This window comes from Oncorhynchus gorbuscha, linkage group LG19 (assembly GCF_021184085.1).
Source record: "Oncorhynchus gorbuscha isolate QuinsamMale2020 ecotype Even-year linkage group LG19, OgorEven_v1.0, whole genome shotgun sequence".
Lineage (NCBI taxonomy): Eukaryota > Metazoa > Chordata > Actinopteri > Salmoniformes > Salmonidae > Oncorhynchus > Oncorhynchus gorbuscha.
Genome location: NC_060191.1, coordinates 75,895,010 through 75,919,595, shown reverse-complemented (window position 1 = coordinate 75,919,595; position 24,586 = coordinate 75,895,010). Strand labels below are relative to the sequence as shown.

Below are 24,586 nucleotides of genomic sequence, written 5' to 3'. Positions count from 1 at the left end.
CTGATCCAGAACCACTACAGTAGGGAGTCATTTAACAGATTCTCTGATCCAGAACCACTACAGTAGGGAGTCATTTAACAGATTCTCTTATCCAGAACCACTACAGTAGGGAGTCATTTAACAGATTCTCTGATCCAGAACCACTACAGTAGGGAGTCATTTAACAGATTCTCTGATCCAGAACCACTACAGTAGGGAGTCATTTAACAGATTCTCTGATCCAGTCACTACAGTAGGGAGTCATTTAACAGATTCTCTGATCCAGAACCACTACAGTAGGGAGTCATTTAACAGATTCTCTGATCCAGAACCACTACAGTAGGGAGTCATTTAACAGATTCTCTGATCCAGAACCACTACAGTAGGGAGTCATTTAACAGATTCTCTGATCCAGAACCACTACAGTAGGGAGTCATTTAACAGATTCTCTGATCCAGAACCACTACAGTAGGGAGTCATTTAACAGATTCTCTGATCCAGAACCACTACAGTAGGGAGTCATTTAACAGATTCTCTGATCCAGAACCACTACAGTAGGGAGTCATTTAACAGATTCTCTGATCCAGAACCACTACAGTAGGGAGTCATTTAACAGATTCTCTGATCCAGAACCACTACAGTAGGGAGTCATTTAACAGATTCTCTGATCCAGAACCACTACAGTAGGGAGTCATTTAACAGATTCTCTGATCCAGAACCACTACAGTAGGGAGTCATTTAACAGATTCTCTGATCCAGAACCACTACAGTAGGGAGTCATTTAACAGATTCTCTGATCCAGAACCACTACAGTAGGGAGTCATTTAACAGATTCTCTGATCCAGAACCACTACAGTAGGGAGTCATTTAACAGATTCTCTGATCCAGAACCACTACAGTAGGGAGTCATTTAACAGATTCTCTGATCCAGAACCACTACAGTAGGGAGTCATTTAACAGATTCTCTGATCCAGAACCACTACAGTAGGGAGTCATTTAACAGATTCTCTGATCCAGAACCACTACAGTAGGGAGTCATTTAACAGATTCTCTGATCCAGAACCACTACAGTAGGGAGTCATTTAACAGATTCTCTGATCCAGAACCACTACAGTAGGGAGTCATTTAACAGATTCTCTGATCCAGAACCACTACAGTAGGGAGTCATTTAACAGATTCTCTGATCCAGAACCACTACAGTAGGGAGTCATTTAACAGATTCTCTGATCCAGAACCACTACAGTAGGGAGTCATTTAACAGATTCTCTGATCCAGAACCACTACAGTAGGGAGTCATTTAACAGATTCTCTGATCCAGAACCACTACAGTAGGGAGTCATTTAACAGATTCTCTGATCCAGAACCACTACAGTAGGGAGTCATTTAACAGATTCTCTGATCCAGAACCACTACAGTAGGGAGTCATTTAACAGATTCTCTGATCCAGAACCACTACAGTAGGGAGTCATTTAACAGATTCTCTGATCCAGAACCACTACAGTAGGGAGTCATTTAACAGATTCTCTGATCCAGAACCACTACAGTAGGGAGTCATTTAACAGATTCTCTGATCCAGAACCACTACAGTAGGGAGTCATTTAACAGATTCTCTGATCCAGAACCACTACAGTAGGGAGTCATTTAACAGATTCTCTGATCCAGAACCACTACAGTAGGGAGTCATTTAACAGATTCTCTGATCCAGAACCACTACAGTAGGGAGTCATTTAACAGATTCTCTGATCCAGAACCACTACAGTAGGGAGTCATTTAACAGATTCTCTGATCCAGAACCACTACAGTAGGGAGTCATTTAACAGATTCTCTGATCCAGAACCACTACAGTAGGGAGTCATTTAACAGATTCTCTGATCCAGAACCACTACAGTAGGGAGTCATTTAACAGATTCTCTGATCCAGAACCACTACAGTAGGGAGTCATTTAACAGATTCTCTGATCCAGAACCACTACAGTAGGGAGTCATTTAACAGATTCTCTGATCCAGAACCACTACAGTAGGGAGTCATTTAACAGATTCTCTGATCCAGAACCACTACAGTAGGGAGTCATTTAACAGATTCTCTGATCCAGAACCACTACAGTAGGGAGTCATTTAACAGATTCTCTGATCCAGAACCACTACAGTAGGGAGTCATTTAACAGATTCTCTGATCCAGAACCACTACAGTAGGGAGTCATTTAACAGATTCTCTGATCCAGAACCACTACAGTAGGGAGTCATTTAACAGATTCTCTGATCCAGAACCACTACAGTAGGGAGTCATTTAACAGATTCTCTGATCCAGAACCACTACAGTAGGGAGTCATTTAACAGATTCTCTGATCCAGAACCACTACAGTAGGGAGTCATTTAACAGATTCTCTGATCCAGAACCACTACAGTAGGGAGTCATTTAACAGATTCTCTGATCCAGAACCACTACAGTAGGGAGTCATTTAACAGATTCTCTGATCCAGAACCACTACAGTAGGGAGTCATTTAACAGATTCTCTGATCCAGAACCACTACAGTAGGGAGTCATTTAACAGATTCTCTGATCCAGAACCACTTACAATAAGATAAGAATAACCACATATTACAAATAAAACTTTCATCAGACATCGAGTCTCTTGTTGTTATCTCTCTGGTGTTATCTCTCTGGTGTTATCTCTCTGGTGTTATCTCTGTTGTTATCTCTCTGTTGTTATCTCTGTTGTTATCTCTCTGGTGTTATCTCTCTGGTGTTATCTCTCTGGTGTTATCTCTGTTGTTATCTCTCTGTTGTTATCTCTCTGGTGTTATCTCTCTGGTGTTATCTCTCTGGTGTTATCTCTCTGGTGTTATCTCTCTGGTGTTATCTCTCTGGTGTTATCTCTCTGGTGTTATCTCTCTGGTGTTATCTCTCTGTTGTTATCTCTCTGGTGTTATCTCTCTGGTGTTATCTCTCTGTTGTTATCTCTCTGGTGTTATCTCTCTGGTGTTATCTCTCTGGTGTTATCTCTGTTGTTATCTCTCTGTTGTTATCTCTGTTGTTATCTCTCTGGTGTTATCTCTCTGGTGTTATCTCTCTGGTGTTATCTCTCTGGTGTTATCTCTCTGGTGTTATCTCTGGTGTTATCTCTCTGGTGTTATCTCTCTGGTGTTATCTCTCTGTTGTTATCTCTCTGGTGTTATCTCTCTGGTGTTATCTCTCTGGTGTTATCTCTCTGTTGTTATCTCTGGTGTTATCTCTCTGGTGTTATCTCTCTGGTGTTATCTCTCTGGTGTTATCTCTCTCTTATTATTGTTTTGTACTGCACCTCAGGAAGACTAGCTGTTGTTATCTCTCTGTTGTTATCTCTCTGTTGTTATTGTTTTGTACTGCACCTCAGGAAGACTAGCTGTTATCTCTCTGGTGTTATCTCTCTGTTGTTATTGTTTTGTACTGCACCTCAGGAAGACTAGCTGTTGTTATCTCTCTGTTGTTATCTCTCTGTTGTTATTGTTTTGTACTGCACCTCAGGAAGACTAGCTGTTATCTCTCTGGTGTTATCTCTCTGTTGTTATTGTTTTGTACTGCACCTCAGGAAGACTAGCTGTTGTTCAACACCAGCTGACAGGAACCCAAACAGAACGTGCTGCCCGTCTTACCGATGCCGTCCCCCCGGTACTGCTCGTTGGTTGGCGTGGAGATGGCGTAGCCGTTGTTACGGCAGAAGAAGATGAGCGGGCACTCCAGGGTCGCAGAGAAGTTGAACCCGGCGTGGGCGTCGCCCTCGCTGGCCGCGCCCTCTCCGAAATAACAGATCACAGCACGGTTGGTGTTCTCCCTCTTCGCTGCGTACGCTGCCCCTGCCGCTGGTACACAGAGGGGGGGGTTAGGACAGACAGACAGACAGACAGACAGACAGACAGACAGACAGACAGACAGACAGACAGACAGACAGACAGACAGACAGACAGACAGGCAGGCAGGCAGGCAGGCAGGCAGGCAGGCAGGCAGGCAGGCGTTAGTACAGACAGGCAGACACACTAACCCCTGTCTGTCTATACTGAAGTAAGCACTACCAGGTCCAAGATGTATATCATTTATACCAGTCAGTGTAGTCTGGTATAAAATATTGATAAGTCTTAACTCAAGATTCTAGACAAGTTCCTGAATAAGGGACAAAGTTAAGTGGACTGAAAAATCAGGAACTAGACCAGGAACAAACTCTGGGCCCAGTTATAGCTAGTAGCTAAATAGGAAGAAACTCTGGGCCCAGTTACAGCCAGTAGCTAAATAGGAAGAACCTCTGGGCCCAGTTATAGCCAGTAGCTAAATAGGAAGAAACTCTGGGCCCAGTTATAGCCAGTAGCTAAATAGGAAGAAACTCTGGGCCCAGTTATAGCCAGTAGCTAAATAGGAAGAAACTCTGGGCCCAGTTATAGCTAGTAGCTAAATAGGAAGAAACTCTGGGCCCAGTTATGGCCAGTAGCTAAATAGGAAGAAACTCTGGGCCCAGTTATAGCTAGTAGCTAAATAGGAAGAAACTCTGGGCCCAGTTATAGCCAGTAGCTAAATAGGAAGAAACTCTGGGCCCAGTTATAGCCAGTAGCTAAATAGGAAGAAACTCTTGGGCCCAGTTATAGCCCGTAGCTAAATAGGAAGAAACTCTTGGGCCCAGTTATAGCTAGTAGCTAAATAGGAAGAAACTCTGGGCCCAGTTATAGCCAGTAGCTAAATAGGAAGAAACTCTGGGCCCAGTTATAGCCAGTAGCTAAATAGGAAGAAACTCTGGGCCCAGTTATAGCCAGTAGCTAATTACAGGGCCTTGCAAAAGTCAACTCATCCCCCTTGGCGTTTTTCCTATTTTGTTGCTTTACAACCTGTAAAGCATCATGCTGTGGGGATGTTTTTCATCGTCAGGGAAACTGGTCAGAATTGAAGGAATGATGAATGGCGCTAAATACTGGGAAATTCTTGAGGGAAACCTGTTCCAGTCTTCCAGAGATTTGAGACCGGGACGGAGGTTCACCTTCCAGCAGGACAATGACCCTAAGCATACTACTAAAGCAACACTCGAGTGGTTTAAGGGGAAACATTTAAATGTCTTGGAATGGCCTAGTCAAAGCCCAGACCTCAATCCGATTGAGAATCTGTAGAACCCACCAGCAGAACCCATCCAACTTGAAGGAGCTGGAGCAGTTTTACCTTGAAGAATGGACAAAAATCCCAGTGGCTCGATGTGCCAAGCTTATAGAGACAAACCCCAAGAGATTTGCAGCTGTAATTGCTGCAGAAGGTGGCGTGAATAGTTATGCACACTCCAGTTCTCTGTTTTTTCTGTGTCTTACTTCTTGTTTCACAAAAAAAAAAATTTGCATCTTCAAAGTGGTAGGCTTGTTGTGTAAATCAAATGATAAACATCCATTTTAATCCCAGGTTGTAATGCAACAAAATAGTAAAAATGCCAAGGGGGGTTGAATACCTTCGCAAGCCACCGTAGGGACAAACTCTGGGCCCAGTTATAGCCAGTAGCTAAATAGGGCCTGGAGTGTTTCCTAGCTAGGTCAAATGGTCAGGAAGACCGAGATTGGAATTTCAATTCTCTAAACCGTTAAAAAAAATTGTAACATTTGAAATGTACGTTCTGAATTGACTGGAATCGATATGGAGTGAATCCCAACCATGATCTGAGACAGGGGCTCACCTTGTGGGATCTGAGTGGCCAGAGGAGAGGAGATGGTGACGAAATTGAGGTCTTTGCTTCCGTAGTGAACGGGCATCTGGCGTCCCTTGCCCAGGTCGTCAACGTTGGCATAGCACTGAGCCATGAATAGATCCAGGGGGAAACCACGGTACATCAGCACGCCTACCGACAAAACAGAGAGGGTACATCATCACGCCTACCGACAAAACACAGAGGGTACATCATCACGCCTACCGACAAAACACAGAGGGTACATCATCACGCCTACCGACAAAACACAGAGGGTACATCTGTTAAACCCTAGAGGACACAGAGGGCTGTTAAACCCTAGAGGACACAGAGGGCTGTTAAACCCTAGAGGACACAGAGGGCTGTTAAACCCTAGAGGACACAGAGGGCTGTTAAACCCTAGAGGACACAGAGGGCTGTTAAACCCTAGAGGACACAGAGGGCTGTTAAACCCTAGAGGACACAGAGGGCTGTTTAACCCTACAGGACACAGAGGGCTGTTAAACCCTACAGGACACAGAGGGCTGTTAAACCCTACAGGACACAGAGGGCTGTTTAACCCTACAGGACACAGAGGGCTGTTTAACCCTACAGGACACAGAGGGCTGTTTAACCCTAGAGGACACAGAGGGCTGTTTAACCCTAGAGGACACAGAGGGCTGTTTAACCCTACAGGACACAGAGGGCTGTTAAACCCTAGAGGACACAGAGGGCTGTTTAACCCTAGAGGACACAGAGGGCTGTTAAACCCTACAGGACACAGAGGGCTGTTAAACCCTACAGGACACAGAGGGCTGTTTAACCCTAGAGGACACAGAGGGCTGTTTAACCCTACAGGACACAGAGGGCTGTTTAACCCTAGAGGACACAGAGGGCTGTTTAACCCTAGAGGACACAGGAGGACACAGAGGGCTGTTAAACCCTAGAGAGGGCTGTTAAACCCTAGAGAGGGCTGTTAAACCCTAGAGAGGGCTGTTAAACCCTAGAGAGGGCTGTTAAACCCTAGAGAGGGCTGTTAAACCCTAGAGAGGGCTGTTAAACCCTAGAGAGGGCTGTTAAACCCTACAGGACACAGAGGGCTGTTAAACCCTAGAGAGGGCTGTTAAACCCACAGAGGGCTGTTAAACCCTACAGGACACAGAGGGCTGTTAAACCCTACAGAGAGGGCTGACACAGAGGGCTGTTAAACCCTAGAGAGGGCTGTTAAACCCTACAGGACACAGAGGGCTGTTAAACCCTACAGGACACAGAGGGCTGTTAAACCCTACAGGACACAGAGGGCTGTTAAACCCTACAGGACACAGAGGGCTGTTAAACCCTACAGGACACAGAGGGCTGTTAAACCCTACAGGACACAGAGGGCTGTTAAACCCTACAGGACACAGAGGGCTGTTAAACCCTACAGGACACAGAGGGCTGTTAAACCCTACAGGACACAGAGGGCTGTTAAACCCTACAGGACACAGAGGGCTGTTAAACCCTACAGGACACAGAGGGCTGTTAAACCCTACAGGACACAGAGGGCTGTTAAACCCTACAGGACACAGAGGGCTGTTAAACCCTACAGGACACAGAGGGCTGTTAAACCCTACAGGACACAGAGGGCTGTTAAACCCTACAGGACACAGAGGGCTGTTAAACCCTACAGGACACAGAGGGCTGTTAAACCCTACAGGACACAGAGGGCTGTTAAACCCTACAGGACACAGAGGGCTGTTAAACCCTACAGGACACAGAGGGCTGTTAAACCCTAGAGGACACAGAGGGCTGTTAAACCCTAGAGAGGGCTGTTAAACCCTAGAGAGGGCTGTTAAACCCTAGAGAGGGCTGTTAAACCCTACAGGACACAGAGGGCTGTTAAACCCTACAGGACACAGAGGGCTGTTAAACCCTAGAGGACACAGAGGGCTGTTAAACCCTACAGAGGGCTGTTAAACCCTAGAGGACACAGAGGGCTGTTAAACCCTACAGGACACAGAGGGCTGTTAAACCCTACAGGACACAGAGGGCTGTTAAACCCTACAGGACACAGAGGGCTGTTAAACCCTACAGGACACAGAGGGCTGTTAAACCCTAGAGAGGGCTGTTAAACCCTACAGGACACAGAGGGCTGTTAAACCCTACAGGACACAGAGGGCTGTTATACCCTACAGGACACAGAGGGCTGTTAAACCCTACAGGACACAGAGGGCTGTTAAACCCTACAGGACACAGAGGGCTGTTATACCCTACAGGACACAGAGGGCTGTTATACCCTACAGGACACAGAGGGCTGTTAAACCCTACAGGACACAGAGGGCTGTTAAACCCTACAGGACACAGAGGGCTGTTAAACCCTACAGGACACAGAGGGCTGTTAAACCCTACAGGACACAGAGGGCTGTTAAACCCTACAGGACACAGAGGGCTGTTAAACCCTACAGGACACAGAGGGCTGTTAAACCCTAGAGAGGGCTGTTAAACCCTACAGGACACAGAGGGCTGTTATACCCTACAGGACACAGAGGGCTGTTATACCCTACAGGACACAGAGGGCTGTTAAACCCTACAGGACACAGAGGGCTGTTATACCCTACAGGACACAGAGGGCTGTTAAACCCTACAGGACACAGAGGGCTGTTATACCCTACAGGACACAGAGGGCTGTTAAACCCTACAGGACACAGAGGGCTGTTAACCCTACAGGACACAGAGGGCTGTTAAACCCTACAGGACACAGAGGGCTGTTAAACCCTACAGGACACAGAGGGCTGTTATACCCTACAGGACACAGAGGGCTGTTAAACCCTACAGGACACAGAGGGCTGTTATACCCTACAGGACACAGAGGGCTGTTAAACCCTACAGGACACAGAGGGCTGTTAAACCCTACAGGACACAGAGGGCTGTTTAACCCTAGAGGACACAGAGGGCTGTTAAACCCTAGAGGACACAGAGGGCTGTTATACCCTACAGGACACAGAGGGCTGTTAAACCCTACAGGACACAGAGGGCTGTTAAACCCTAGAGGACACAGAGGGCTGTTATACCCTACAGGACACAGAGGGCTGTTAAACCCTACAGGACACAGAGGGCTGTTAAACCCTACAGGACACAGAGGGCTGTTATACCCTACAGGACACAGAGGGCTGTTAAACCCTACAGGACACAGAGGGCTGTTATACCCTACAGGACACAGAGGGCTGTTAAACCCTACAGGACACAGAGGGCTGTTTAACATTGAATGAGAGTCAATGTATTATTCAGAATCAGAATTAGCACCGTCTGTTAAATAGTTTGATAATATGGTCGTATTCACTGGGATCACCCGCACGCGTCCATTAAAACAGGGAGGGCTCACCTCTAATTAACGTTTTGTTATTGGCCCGAGTTAAAGCATCATTTTAGTTTCATCAGCGTTTCACTCAGCTTTGAAGCAAAACTGTATCAAATTACAGTCCAACCAGTGAGGCGGAACGGGGGGAGGTGAGATGTGAAACCGTTTGTAGTCTCACTAAACCCCTGTTGAATGGTCCCAGTCGTTATTAGATAGACCGTCGCGGCCCCAACCAGCCCCTGGGGAAAACAACAACACGCGTTTACCTAGGTTACCACATTGGCTCACACAGCAAACAACTTGACCTTTAAAAACATATTTGATGTCTGCTTGTTTTAGTCAATTACAAAACTAGATTTTTATAAGAGAAGTACATGTTTGAAGATGACTTTTCAACACTGCCTGCTCCAGAGCGTTCTCACTACTTAGAAAACATGCCATATCGTAAGGGCTTCCCTCACGCCTCTTTTCACGACGAAGCTAGCAGCCACTAGCTAGCTAACAACAGGAGCATTAAGCCAAGACCAACAACACAAACAAACAGACTACCCAGCTACAATTAGAGAACAGAGTTAAACTGACTACACAGCTACAAGTAGAGAACAGAGTTAAACTGACTACACAGCTACAAGTAGAGAACAGAGTTAAACTGACTACCCAGCTACAATTAGAGAACAGAGTTAAACTGACTACCCAGCTACAATTAGAGAACAGAGTTAAACTGACTACACAGCTACAATTAGAGAACAGAGTTAAACTGACTACACAGCTACAAGTAGAGAACAGAGTTATAAAACTGACTACACAGCTACAATTAGAGAACAGAGTTAAACTGACTAGACAGCTACAAGTAGAGAATAGAGTTATAAAACTGACTACACAGCTACAAGTAGAGAACAGAGTTATAAAACGGACTGTTACTGAACAAGTGAAACGTCTAACCCGTGACAGCGTCAACACACGGTGCTCTCGTTACATGTAACATACAAGGATACCGGGTCACGTGGTAGAGCCTGAAGCTACAGGGCTCTCCTCGCAGGCTCTACGTCCCTACGTGGAGCCATTGTGAACCATAACTTGAGATTTTTGACCTAGTTACACACAACAGCTTTTTTGGGGGGGTATGTTTTGTTATTTCCGACAAGAGTTGGCTCTTCTACACACGGGGTCGAGGGGAATTGCTTAGATGAATATCGACTCAGAGTATCCTTAAACAGTGGTGAGATGTCAACAGGTCTTCCTCTCATTAAACCCTATTGAAGCCTTACCTGCTTCCCTGTACTGGCCTTGGGTCGAGAGCTGAATCTTTACCTGCTTCCCTGTACTGGCCGAAGACCAAGTCCCTTGGGTCGAGAGCTGAATCTTTACCTGCTTCCCTGTACTGGCCGAAGACCAAGTCCCTTGGGTCGAGAGCTGAATCTTTACCTGCTTCCCTGTACTGGCCTTGGGTCGAGAGCTGAATCTTTACCTGCTTCCCTGTACTGGCCGAAGACCAAGTCCCTTGGGTCGAGAGCTGAATCTTTACCTGCTTCCCTGTACTGGCCGAAGACCAAGTCCCTTGGGTCGAGAGCTGAATCTTTACCTGCTTCCCTGTACTGGCCTTGGGTCGAGAGCTGAATCTTTACCTGCTTCCCTGTACTGGCCGAAGACCAAGTCCCTTGGGTCGAGAGCTGAATCTTTACCTGCTTCCCTGTACTAGCCGAAGACCAAGTCCCTTGGGTCGAGAGCTGAATCTTTACCTGCTTCCCTGTACTGGCCTTGGGTCGAGAGCTGAATCTTTACCTGCTTCCCTGTACTGGCCGAAGACCAAGTCCCTTGGGTCGAGAGCTGAATCTTTACCTGCTTCCCTGTACTGGCCGAAGACCAAGTCCCTTGGGTCGAGAGCTGAATCTTTACCTGCTTCCCTGTACTAGCCGAAGACCAAGTCCCTTGGGTCGAAGAGCCATCTTTACCTGTCCCTTGGGTCGAGAGCTGAATCTTTACCTGCTTCCCTGTACTGGCCGAAGACCAAGTCCCTTGGGTCGAGAGCTGAATCTTTACCTGCTTCCCTGTACTGGCCGAAGACCAAGTCCCTTGGGTTAGAGCTGAATCTTTACCTGCTTCCCTGTACTGGCCGAAGACCAAGTCCCTTGGGTCGAGAGCTGAATCTTTACCTGCTTCCCTGTACTGGCCGAAGACCAAGTCCCTTGGGTCGAGAGCTGAATCTTTACCTGCTTCCCTGTACTGGCCGAAGACCAAGTCCCTTGGGTCGAGAGCTGAATCTTTACCTGCTTCCCTGTACTGGCCGAACACCAAGTCCCTTGGGTCGAGAGCTGAATCTTTACCTGCTTCCCTGTACTGGCCGAACACCAAGTCCCTTGGGTCGAGAGCTGCAGCGCTGCCGATGTGTGTTCCCTCCTCTCCGTAGTTAGTCATGTAGAAGGATATACGACCCTACAACACACACATCATTAGAGTCCTGTCTAGAGATGTCACATCATTAGAGTCCTGTCTAGAGATGTCACATCATTAGAGTCCTGTCTAGAGATGTCACATCATTAGAGTCCTGTCTAGAGATGTCACATCATTAGAGTCCTGTCTAGAGATGTCACATCATTAGAGTCCTGTCTAGAGATGTCACATCATTAGAGTCCTGTCTAGAGATGTCACATCATTAGAGTCCTGTCTAGAGATGTCACATCATTAGAGTCCTGTCTAGAGATGTCACATCATTAGAGTCCTGTCTAGAGATGTCACATCATTAGAGTCCTGTCTAGAGATGTCACATCATTAGAGTCCTGTCTAGAGATGTCACATCATTAGAGTCCTGTCTAGAGATGTCACATCATTAGAGTCCTGTCTAGAGATGTCACATCATTAGAGTCCTGTCTAGAGATGTCACATCATTAGAGTCCTGTCTAGAGATGTCACATCATTAGAGTCCTGTCTAGAGATGTCACATCATTAGAGTCCTGTCTAGAGATGTCACATCATTAGAGTCCTGTCTAGAGATGTCACATCATTAGAGTCCTGTCTAGAGATGTCACATCATTAGAGTCCTGTCTAGAGATGTCACATCATTAGAGTCCTGTCTAGAGATGTCACATCATTAGAGTCCTGTCTAGAGATGTCACATCATTAGAGTCCTGTCTAGAGATGTACCACCCTATTCACTATGGACCCTGGTCCAAGTACTGCCCTGTTAGGGAATAGGGTGCCATTTGTTAGGCAGACCCCATGACAGACCCAGGTGGTAGCGCTCAGTCACCTGTCTCTGAGACTCATACAGTATACGGTCCATGGTGTTCAGAAGGGTCATCTTCTGGTAGAAGTTCAACACTTGTTCCTTGGAGAGCTGTGGGGGGAAGAAGGAAGGGCCAACACAAACAGCCAATCAGACAGGGAGCGTAGTCATAGAGATAGGGATTCTGATTCTATTGACAAGGTGCTGTATAATACTGTGGTAGTCATAGAGATAGAGATTCTAAATTCTATTGACAAGGTGCTGTAAACTGTGTACGCCTTGGGTATTATGTTGTACACTGTACTGACACCTGCAGTAATAGCCTACGGGTTAATGACCTGTGTAGTATCAACTAGTACTGTGAGGGGTTAATGACCTGTAGTATCAACTAGTACTGTGAGGGGTTAATGACCTGTAGTATCAACTAGTACTGTGGGTACTGTTACCTGTGGGTCCTCTGAGGGGTTACTGACCTGTAGTATCAACTAGTACTATAGGTCCTCTGAGGGATTACTGACCTGTGAAGTATGAACTAGTAGAGTGTGTATTGTTACCTGTGGGTCCTCTGAGGGGTTAATGATCTTCCCGGCCCGGTCCATGACCCTGTAGACGGGGATCCCAGAGATCACGTTAGGTTGGATGAACTCCAGGTGATCAATAAACTCTGCCGATGCTCCTGGGAACTGGGGCTTCTCTTCCGAGGAGTCAAATGGCTGCTGCCTGAGGGCTCCCTGAGAGAGACAGAGAAAGACAGAATGAGAGAGGAGAGAGACAGAGAAAGACAGAATGAGAGAGACAGAGAAAGACAGAATGAGAGAGGAGAGAGACAGAGAAAGACAGAATGAGAGAGAAGAGAGACAGAGAAAGACAGAATGAGAGAGGAGAGACAGAGAAAGACAGAATGAGAGAGGAGACAGAGAAAGACAGAATGAGAGAGGAGACAGAGAAAGACAGAATGAGAGAGGAGACAGAGAAAGACAGAATGAGAGAGGAGACAGAGAAAGACAGAATGAGAGAGGAGACAGAGAAAGACAGAATGAGAGAGGAGACAGAGAAAGACAGAATGAGAGAGGAGACAGAGAAAGACAGAATGAGAGAGGAGACAGAGAAAGACAGAATGAGAGAGACAGAGAAAGACAGAATGAGAGAGACAGAGAAAGACAGAATGAGAGAGAAGAGAGACAGAGAAAGACAGAATGAGAGACAGAGAAAGACAGAATGAGAGAGAAGAGAGACAGAATGAGAGAGAAGTGAGACAGAATGAGAGAGAAGAGAGACAGAGAAAGACAGAATGAGAGAGAAGAGAGACAGAGAAAGACAGAATGAGAGAGAAGAGAGACAGAGAAAGACAGAATGAGAGAGAAGAGAGACAGAGAAAGAGAGAAGAGAGACAGAGAAAGAGAGAAGAGAGACAGAATGAGAGAGAAGAGAGACAGAATGAGAGAGAATGAGAGACAGAATGAGACAGAATGAGAGACAGAAGAGAGACAGAGAAAGACAGAATGAGAGAGAAGAGAGACAGAGAAAGACAGAGAGACAGAGAAGAGAGACAGAGAAAGACAGAGAGACAGAGAAAGACAGAAGGAGAGAGGAGACAGAGAAAGACAGAATGAGAGAAAGAAGAGAGAGAAGGAAGGAGAGAGAAAACATGTCAGAAACACAAATATAAATTCCCATTGAACAACACCATAATTGAAGTTAATGCACTCAAAGACAAAACCCGCAGAGCATTGTTTTGCAATAAAAATTAATTTATTCCCAACATCCCAATTAGAATATATATTTTTTTATTTTACCTTTATTTAACTAGGCAAGTCAGTTAAGAACAAACTCTTATTTTCAATGACAGCTTAGGAACAGTGGGTTAACCGCCTGTTCAGGGGCAGAACGACAGATTTGTACCTTGTCAGCTCGGGGATTTGAACTTGCAACCTTTCGGTTACTAGTCCAACGCTCTAACCACAGTGTAATCCCTCCAATAGCTCTTTACGGAAGTGAGGTTTAGGGGCCAATCAGTAAACTGGACTTTAATATATGGGACAAGCCTCCAATTGAAGCCCTACTTACAGAATTATATCGTAAAATTCTACAAGTCCAAAGAAATTAGGCCACTTTCCAGAAGTGCCTCTTTACCTCCACCTACAAATGAAAACATTAAAAAGATAACAAATTTGTCTCCACCTAAATTCAAGTCCAAATTCATGTCTCCAATTTAAAGCACTCCGAGCCCAGGAGCTGAGCCCAGCTTTCCCTCTCAGTCAGCTGGTGTTGGACCTCACCAACCAAACTGACACCAGCACTGCTTCAAAAGAAAGAATTGAAATAAACAAAATCATGAACCAATCAAAGGAATCCTATTTACAACATTGAAAAAAACAAAACAAAACCCCAAACCCGACTAAATTGCTATCTGACCATAAACAGAGAATATGAATTGGCTGATTATCTCTACTCTGTCAGAGATACGAAGCAGAGACAGATCCTTACTTCTGTAGCTCAGTTGGTAGAGCATGGCGCTTGTAACGCCAGGGTAGTGGGTTCGATTCCCGGGACCACCCATACGTAGAATGTATGCACACATGACTGTAAGTCGCTTTGGATAAAAGCGTCTGCTAAATGGCATATATATATATATATATATATATATAAGTACAGGCTGAGTTCCCACCAACTGGCAATAGAAACCGACAGACATAAAAAGACATGGCTACCCAGAGAGGAGCGTGTATGTGGTCAATGTACGACAGGGGAGGTAGAAACAGGGATGCACTTTCTCCTTTACTGTGAGAAATGTTCCTCACAAAGAGATTCATTATTCAAAGAAATTACTACACCTTTTCAAAATTTCTACTTATTAAACAGAGAGGAAAAACTCAAATTACTCATGGGAGAAGGAGCAATGGCTCCTCTTTCAGCCAAATATGTATTTTCCTGCCATAGCCTGAGGGAACCTGGATAATAACATCTGCATAGTAAGCAGTAACTTACATATTATTACTATTACTATTATTCCAAATAGTAATGGTAATTATAACAAATGTATGTTGGTGGTGGTAGTAGTAATGATGGTAGTAGTGATGATGTTGGTAGTAGTAATGATGGTAGTAGTAATGATGTTGGTAGTAATGATGATGGTAGTAGTAATGATGATGGTAGTAGCAATGATGATGGTAGTAGTGATGGTGGTAGTAATGATGTTGGTAGTAGTGATGGTGGTAGTAATGATGATGGTAGTACTGATGGTAGTAGTAATGATGATGGTAGTAGTGATGGTGGTAGTAATGATGATGGTAGTAGTAATGATGATGGTGGTAGTAATGATGATGGTAGTACTGATGGTAGTAGTAATGATGATGGTAGTAGTAATGATGATGGTAGTAGTAATGATGATGGTAGTAGTAATGATGATGGTAGTAATGATGATGGTAGTACTGATGGTAGTAGTAATGATGATGGTAGTACTGATGGTGGTAGTAATGATGATGGTAGTACTGATGGTGGTAGTAATGATGATGGTAGTACTGATGGTAGTAGTAATGATGATGGTAGTAGTAATGATGATAGTAGAAATGATAATGGTGGTAGTAATGATGATGGTGGTAGTAATGATGATGGTGGTAGTAATGATGATGCCTGGAATCAAACCAGGGTTTGTAGAGATGCCTCTAGCACTGAGATGCAGTACCTTAGAACGCTGAGCCACTCGGGAGACTTGACAAGCATTGATGCCAATAAAGCTTCTTGATTTTCAGAGAGAGGGTTTACTACATTTACATTTGAGTCATTTTGCAGACGTTCGAACGACTTACAGTGACACACACACACACACACACACACACACACACACACACACACACACACACACACACACACACACACACACACACACACACACACACACACACACACACACACAGTCTGACGGGTTCCTTGTGAATGGTTTAGTGACGCAGTTAGTAGGCACCGTTTACTGCAGTAATCACAAAGCGCAGCTACACTCTACCCTGTAGCTTTTTTCTTTTTAATTGTCTGACCTTCCAGCTGGTCCTAGAGGTGATGTGTATGCTTGTGAAGGTTTGAAATTAGACCAGCGCTCTACATAAGCTAGCAAGATTAGACAGGTCAAATAGAAGGCTCTCACTTTCTCTTGTGAAACATTGTATGATCATCAACATCACCATCACTCTGAAAGTATTGATAGTTACGCAGAAGTTCGACTTTGCGTCGATCACTAATGACGTCTGCAGTTCTCCACTCCCCACAATCGACCAATCAGGATGCAGGAACATGAAACGTCACTATTTAGCAGTGATCAACTAATATTAAAGTAACTAATTCAAAATGAAGGCAACACACAATAGGGTGTCCAGACTAGCAAGTGAATGACACATTAGCATGTTAGCTAACTATTTGTTCCAGTGGGTGCTAAACAAACGTGTTACCAAGTTGGCTAGCTTACTTACTAGTTATGTAGAGTAATGAAAACATGAAAAAACAAGAATGTTATTCAACATTTAAATCATTTGGATGGATGTGCATTGAATATATTCAACTAATTCATGTGCGCCAAATGTCGTTGAGCTCGCTAGCCACAATTAGCCATAACGTTAGCTAACTTGTGCAATGTCAAGCAACAACTCCTCACATCAACTAATGGGTTAGCTATTAAAATAAAATAAAAATATATATATATCTTATTAAAACTCACATTGACTCTGAACGCCCTCTGCTGAATGAGTTTTGCTGCTCTCAATCCAGTCGTTTGGCGGATTACATGAGAGCAGATCCCAGACATGTTCTTAATACTGTTGAGCGTCGCCATCTTCTTCACTGTTTAGCTAGCTACCTCTGCTAAATTGCAAATTACAGGAGCCAACAGCGACTAAATCAATCCCCTGAAGTCTAGTAGATCTAAAATAATTGTGTTGGTCTCAGCAGCTCCATGAAACCGCTATCTGGGTTTTTAGGTCTTATGCTTTATTACCTAACAATTTCTTTGAGATCTGCGATACAGACAAATGAGGGGACTGGGGGTAAAATGCCGTCATCATTGAGCGTCCAAATGACAACACAAATAAGCTACGTCATATCCCCGCGACAGACTTCTAGTTTTCTTTTTTACAAGCACGATGGAGGTGTGCGCGTCTTCGAGTACTACTTTGAGGGAGTTTGGCTGCGAACAGAATTTACTATCACGACCTGATGGATCGTCGTCCTTCGTCCAAGGTATGTTAGCAGTATATCAGAACAAGATACCGTTGAAAGGAAATGTATCAAACTATTACCGTAGCTGCTCTCACGCTGCCCCCCCCCCCATTGACCAACAAGACAGATGTGACCCAACTATACTCATCCGAGCTGTGCTGCGTTACATCGCTTTGTCTCAGATACGGATTATGTTAATGTATGTTTCGTTGGGTCTGTCTTTCTGCAGGAGACACCAGTGTATTAGCTGGAGTGTATGGCCCGGCGGAGGTGAAGGTCAGTAAAGAGATCTATGACAGAGCTACCCTGGAGGTGGTGATGCAGCCCAAAGTGGGACTACCAGGTGAGTAAGGAATTTTCTTATTTGGGATTAGGATGACAGATAGCAACGTTTAAGGTGTATACACCGCCACCTACTGTACAGGAGTGTGAGGCCAGTCACAACCTACATTAAATTATCCTCATTAGTCCTGTTCCTCTAAGAAAGTGAAATAGATCCCTATAGACACCACTTCCCTTTCCTCCCCCCACTACACCCCAACACCGTCCAGCCTCTCTAACCCTTTCACACAATCTCTCCTCGTCTACGTCATACAGTTCACAAAATATCAACACGTGGTCTACCGTTTCCTCCATTAAAACACTCATCACACAGACCTGTGTCATGACGTGGCATTCAAACCTGTAGCCAAACTGTAGTGTATCCACACAACTTCCGGAGACACCTGAAACCCCACCTCTTTAAGGAATACCTAGGATAGGATAAGTAATCCCATATTCCACCCAACCCTCTAAGTTTTAGATCACTATTGTTAAGTGACTGTCCCACTGGATGTCATACATGAATGCACACAATTTTCCTCTCTCCTACATAAGAGCTCTGCTACAACTGACTTAAATGTAATGTAAATGTAAACTTCCTCTCCTACATCCCATACTCCACACAACTTCCTCTCTCCTACATCCCATATTCCACACAACTTCCTCTCTCCTACATCCCATACTCCACACAACTTCCTCTCTCCTACATCCCATACTCCACACAACTTCCTCTCTCCTACATCCCATACTCCACACAACTTCCTAATATAATATAATATATGCCATTTCTCTCCTACATCTCATACATTCCGTACGGGACAACCCACTACCCTGGCATTCGCCATGCTCTACCAACTTCCTCTCTCCTACATCCCATACTCCACACAACTCTCCATCCCTCCACACAACTCCTACATCCCATACTCCACACAACTTCCTCTCTCCTACATCCCATACTCCACACAACTTCCTCTCTCCTACATCCCATACTCCACACAACTTCCTCTCTCCTACATCCCATACTCCACACAACTTCCTCTCTCCTACATCCCATACTCCACACAACTTCCTCCCTTTTCCTTTACTGACACAACTTCCTCTCTCCACATCCAATATAATTACTTCCCTCTACTACTAGCATCCCATACTCACCTCTACTACTCCCGTACTCCCCAACTCCCTCTCCTACTATACGTCCCAACTTCCTCTCTATAATATAATTCCCACTCCCTTACTACTAGCGTCCCACTCCCTTTTGAGCGAGGAATCATATATTTAAGAGAGAAGCTGGTGTTTGGAGGGTAGAACGGAACGGATGCTGTTAGGCCTGAGACAAAGTTCCTTATTACATTACACCTAAAGGACATGCACGATACACTTCCACCGAACACCACAAGATGGCAGTGTCTAACCTCATTTTCATTCTTCCTCAGGTGTCAGAGAGCGAGCCAGAGAACAGTGTGTGAGGGAAACATGCGAGGCGTCTCTTCTCTCCACCCTTCATCCACGCTCCTCCCTCACTCTCGTCCTACAAGTGGTCCATGATGACGGTTCAGTATCCTTTAGTGAAATAACGTGTGTGTGTGTGTGTGTGTGTGTGTGTGTGTGTGTGTGTGTGTGTGTGTGTGTGTGTGTGTGTGTGTGTGTGTGTGTGTGTGTGTGTGTGTGTGTGTGTGTGTGTGTGTGTGTGTGTGTGTGTGTGTGTGTGTGTGTGTGTTAGCCTACCAGTCCCATTGCCATTTCTCTAAGGACTGAGCTTTTCCTCATGTTGCACTAAGACTGCAGTCAGGTGTTTATTCCGCCTGTGAAGTGGGCTTCCGTGCCCCTCCTCAGTCCCCCTCAACACACACAACATTACACTCCCAACACCTTACACTCCCTGAAGTCACGTTCATTCAGAGACCCAAAATTAAAACACAAATAAGCTACGTCAAAGTTCCCTGTGACAGTCTTCTAGTTTTCTCTTTGCACGATGGATGTGTGTGGATCTTGGTGTCCTACATTTACATTTAAGTCATTTAGCAGACGCTCTTATCCAGAGCGACTTACAAATAGGTGCATTCACCTTATGACATCCAGTGGAACAGCCACTTTACAATAGTGCATCTAAATCTTTTAAGGGGGGGGGGTAGAAGGCTTACTTTATCCTACTCTGAGTGAGTTTGGCTGCGAACAGAATGAATTCAGAGACCGTAGACTTCAGGTCTGGAGAAATGCAGAGGACGGGACAGTAGATGCCGTCTTATTATTATTATTATGTGTGTCAGTAGTGTTGTTCCTTACCCCCCCCCTCCCACAGCTGTTGTCCTGCTTTCTGAACTCAGCCTGTATGGCCCTGATGGATGCAGGCCTGCCTATGAGCTGTCTGTTCGCTGGGGTCACCTGTGCCATCGATACAGATGGCCAGGTCATTACCGACCCCAATGCAGCACAGGAGAAGGTAGATGATTGTTCATTACTACCATCATTACTACTACTACCACCATTACTACCATCATTACTACTACTACCATCATTACTACTACTACCACCATTACTACCATCATTATCATTACTACCATCATTACTACTACTACCATCATTACTACTACTACCACCATTACTACCATCATTATCATTACTACCATCATTACTACTACTACCACCATTACTACCATCATTACTACTACTACCACCATTACTACCATCATTACTACCATCATTACTACCACCATTACTACCATCATTACTACTACTACCATCATTACTACTACTACCACCATTACTACCATCATTACTACTACTACCACCATTACTACCATCGTCACTACCACCATTAGTACCACCATTAGTACCACCATTAGTACCACCATTAGTACCACCATTAGTACCACCATTATTACTACCATTATTACTACCATCATTATTACCACCATCATTACTACCATCATTACTACCATCATTACTACTACTACCACCATTACTACCATCATTACTACTACTACCATCATTACTACTACTACCACCATTACTACCATCATTACTACTACTACCACCATTACTACCATCATTACTACTACTACCATCATTACTACTACTACCACCATTACTACCATCATTACTACTACTACCACCATTACTACCATCATTACTACTACTACCACCATTACTACCATCATTACTACTACTACCACCATTACTACCATCATTACTACTACTACCACCATTACTACCATCATTACTACCATCATTACTACTACTACCACCATTACTACCATCATTACTACTACTACCATCATCAGTACCATCATTACTACTACTACCACCATTACTACCATCATTACTACTACTACCACCATTACTACCATCATTACTACTACTACCACCATTACTACCACCATTACTACTACTACCACCATTACTACCATCATTACTACTACTACCACCATTACTACTACTACCACCATTACTACCATCGTCACTACCACCATTAGTACCACCATTATTACTACCATTATTACTACCATTATTACTACCATTATTACTACCATTATTACTACCATCATTACTACCACCATTACTACCATCATTACTACCATCATTACTACTACCATCATTACTACCATCGTCACTACCACCATTAGTACCACCATTAGTACCACCATTAGTACTACCATTATTACTACCATCATTATTACTACCATCATTACTACTACCACCATTACTACCATCGTCACTACCACCATTAGTACCACCATTAGTACCACCATTAGTACCACCATTAGTACCACCATTAGTACTACCATTATTACTACCATCATTATTACTACCATCACTACTACCATCATCATTACTACCATCATCATTACTACCATCATCATTACTACCATCATCATTACTACTACCACCATTAGTACCACCATTAGTACTACCATCATTACTACCATCATTACCACAGGATGACTCAGTTTTTAAAATGTAAATTAGTTTTTTGCTTTTGACATTACATTAATTACATTAATTGACATTACATTAATTACATTAATTGACATTACATTAATTACATTAATTGACATTACATTACATTAATTACATTAATTGACATTACATTAATTACATTAATTGACATTACATTAATTACATTAATTGACATTACATTAATTACATTAATTGACATTACATTAATTACATTAATTGACATTACATTAATTACATTAATTGACATTACATTAATTACATTAATTGACATTACATTAATTACATTAATTGACATTACATTAATTACATTAATTGACATTACATTAATTACATTAATTGACATTACATTAATTACATTAATTGACATTACATTAATTACATTAATTGACATTACATTATTCCACATTATAGTAAATTGCTTTTCTCTTCATACTTTTCTATGTGTCACGTACTAGGAACTGCAGCACATTGGGTAAGTCGTACTCCCTAATTGAGCCTGGACCTACTGGTTTGTGTTTCCTCTCTCAGGAAAGTCGAGCTTTGATGACCTTCGCTATTGACAGTACCGAGCGCAGAGTGATGATGTCATCCACCAGAGGGTCTTTTACAGTTCATGAGGTCAGTAAATATCCACCTCTTAAATCACACATTTCTTTTCAGTGGTGTTAGGAAGATATTGGTATAATTGTATTGATCGACGAAGCACCAGCAGTGTCGTTAACGTCTCTCAACAAACTGACTTTGCAGGAAGCCGAGCGTTGGGCCAGTTGATAATGGTTGACCCTGGCTGTGACCCCACTCTCTGAGGGTGTCTCAGGGAGATATTAACAAATAATAATTAATTAGCCTATGGTGATGTCACATAGCTTTAATTAAAAAGTTGATTTCTATTTAGCAAAGTTTAGTCATCTCCTCCCGTATGAAATACATTCTGTAGTATGCTATGCTCTAAATACTGTAGTATTTATATACTATAGTATTCACTGTAATGGTTTTGTGGACTTGACTGTAGTATACTTAAGTATTTACTGTAGATTAAAAAATATAAATGTATGGACATGACTAGTATACTGTAGTAAATTTTACTATAGTATACATACGTTAGTATATACTAAAGTATATAATTACTGTAGTGTTTACTATAGTATACATACGGCAGTATATACTATAGTATATAATTACTGTAGTAAAGTTTAATATAGTATACATACGGTAGTATATACTATAGTATATAATTACTGTAGTGTTTACTATAGTATACATATGGTAGTATATACTATAGTATATAATTACAGTAGTAAAGTTTACTATAGTATACATATGTGTAACGGATGTGAAACGGCTAGCTTAGTTAGCGGTGTGCGCTAAATAGCGTTTCAATCGGTTACGTCACTTACTCTGAGACCTTGAAGTAGTGGTTCCCCTTGCTCTGCAAGGGCCGCGGCTTTTGTGGAGCGATGGGTAACGATGCTTCGTGGGTGACCGTTGTTGATGTGTGCAGAAGGTCCCTGGTTCGCGCCCGGGTATGGGCAAGGGGACGGTTTAAAATTATACTGTTACATATGGTAGTATATACTATAGGATATAATTACTGTAGTGTTTACTATAGTATACATACAGTAGTATATACTGTAGTATATAATTACTGTAGTGTTTTGTAGTATTTACTATTGTGTTTTATCATCTTTGACATAGAAGTGGGGGCTTTCTCCTTGAGGAAGCCTACTGGGCAAATACTAAGAGCAGACACAGGGATATGGAAATGGGTGGAGTATATGCTGACAAAATACTGTAGTAAAAAATAGTATATACTAATTACTGTAGTGTTTTTGCAGACAATACTGTTTTTTGGGGGGGCCGGGGGGTATAATACTGTATTTAATATTCTACAGTATACTACACATGATGGAGGGATACTACAGAGTGTATTAGAATGATTCAGTACACTAGAACATTCTAAAGTAAGCACTACGTTATCAAAGAATACTACCGTGTGGAGTATAGTATACTACAAAGTCTATAGTAAGAAATACATAACCGAGGGATACTCGTGTATGGTATTCTACAGTATACTACAAAATTGGATAGTAAGCACTACACGATCGAGGGATACTACCGTGTGCAGTGTACTACAGAATACCATAATATCCTTTAATAAACTAGTATTTATTTTTAATGTGGGCTACACAGTTTTTCAGCAGGTATAAACAGTGCAGTGGAATGCTTACTTTGCGAGCTCCCTCAACAGTGCACGATAGCCAATGAATATTCCCCTGTGCCCCCTGTCTATCTCCCTACAGCTGCAACAGTGCACGATAGCCAATGAATATTCCCCTGTGCCCCCTGTCTTTCTCCCTACAGCTGCAACAGTGCACGATAGCCAATGAATATTCCCCTGTGCCCCCTGTCTTTCTCTCTACAGCTGCAACAGTGCACGATAGCCAATGAATATTCCCTTGTGCCCCCTGTCTTTCTCCCTACAGCTGCAAGTGCACAACAAATATCAATAGCCAATGAATATTCCCCTGTGCCCCCTGTCTTTCTCCCTACAGCTGCAACAGTGTACGATAGCCAATGAATATTCCCCTGTACCCCCTGTCTTTCTCCCTACAGCTGCAACAGTGCACGATAGCCAATGAATATTCCCCTGTACCCCCTGTCTTTCTCCCTACAGCTGCAACAGTGTATCGCTGTCAGTCAGAAAGCATCGGACAAGATCTTCCAGTTCTACAGAGATTCTGTCAGACGAAGATATTCCAAGACACTCTGATTTATCCAGGATTCTGCTTATAACTTCCTTTTTTCTTTTTACAGCTTTGTTGTTGTTGTTTTAATTTTACAGACCAAACCATTGTTGTTTTTGAAATAAAAAAATATTTGGAATTGGTTGAACAAAAAAAAA

At 43.4% G+C, this 24,586-nt stretch overlaps 2 protein-coding genes across 2 annotated transcripts in view; one reads left to right on the top strand and one right to left on the bottom strand.

The window, feature by feature from the left end:
• Window positions 1-17,245, bottom strand: part of bckdha (branched chain keto acid dehydrogenase E1 subunit alpha) — a 26,271-nt gene extending 9,026 nt beyond the window's left edge. Inside the window, 6 exon segments of the mRNA XM_046316547.1 lie at window positions 3,612-3,818; window positions 5,654-5,815; window positions 11,303-11,411; window positions 12,226-12,312; window positions 12,756-12,932; window positions 16,910-17,245. Of these exon segments, the coding sequence (XP_046172503.1) occupies window positions 3,612-3,818; window positions 5,654-5,815; window positions 11,303-11,411; window positions 12,226-12,312; window positions 12,756-12,932; window positions 16,910-17,023 (856 nt within the window). The 5' untranslated portion in view covers window positions 17,024-17,245.
• exosc5 (exosome component 5) lies at window positions 16,113-24,586 on the top strand. The gene is made up of 6 exons (XM_046316563.1): window positions 16,113-17,427; window positions 17,636-17,749; window positions 19,161-19,282; window positions 20,027-20,167; window positions 22,213-22,302; window positions 24,359-24,586. Exons 1-6 carry the CDS (start codon window positions 17,331-17,333, stop codon window positions 24,452-24,454), a joined length of 660 nt encoding a protein of 219 aa, XP_046172519.1. The 5' UTR covers window positions 16,113-17,330; the 3' UTR covers window positions 24,455-24,586.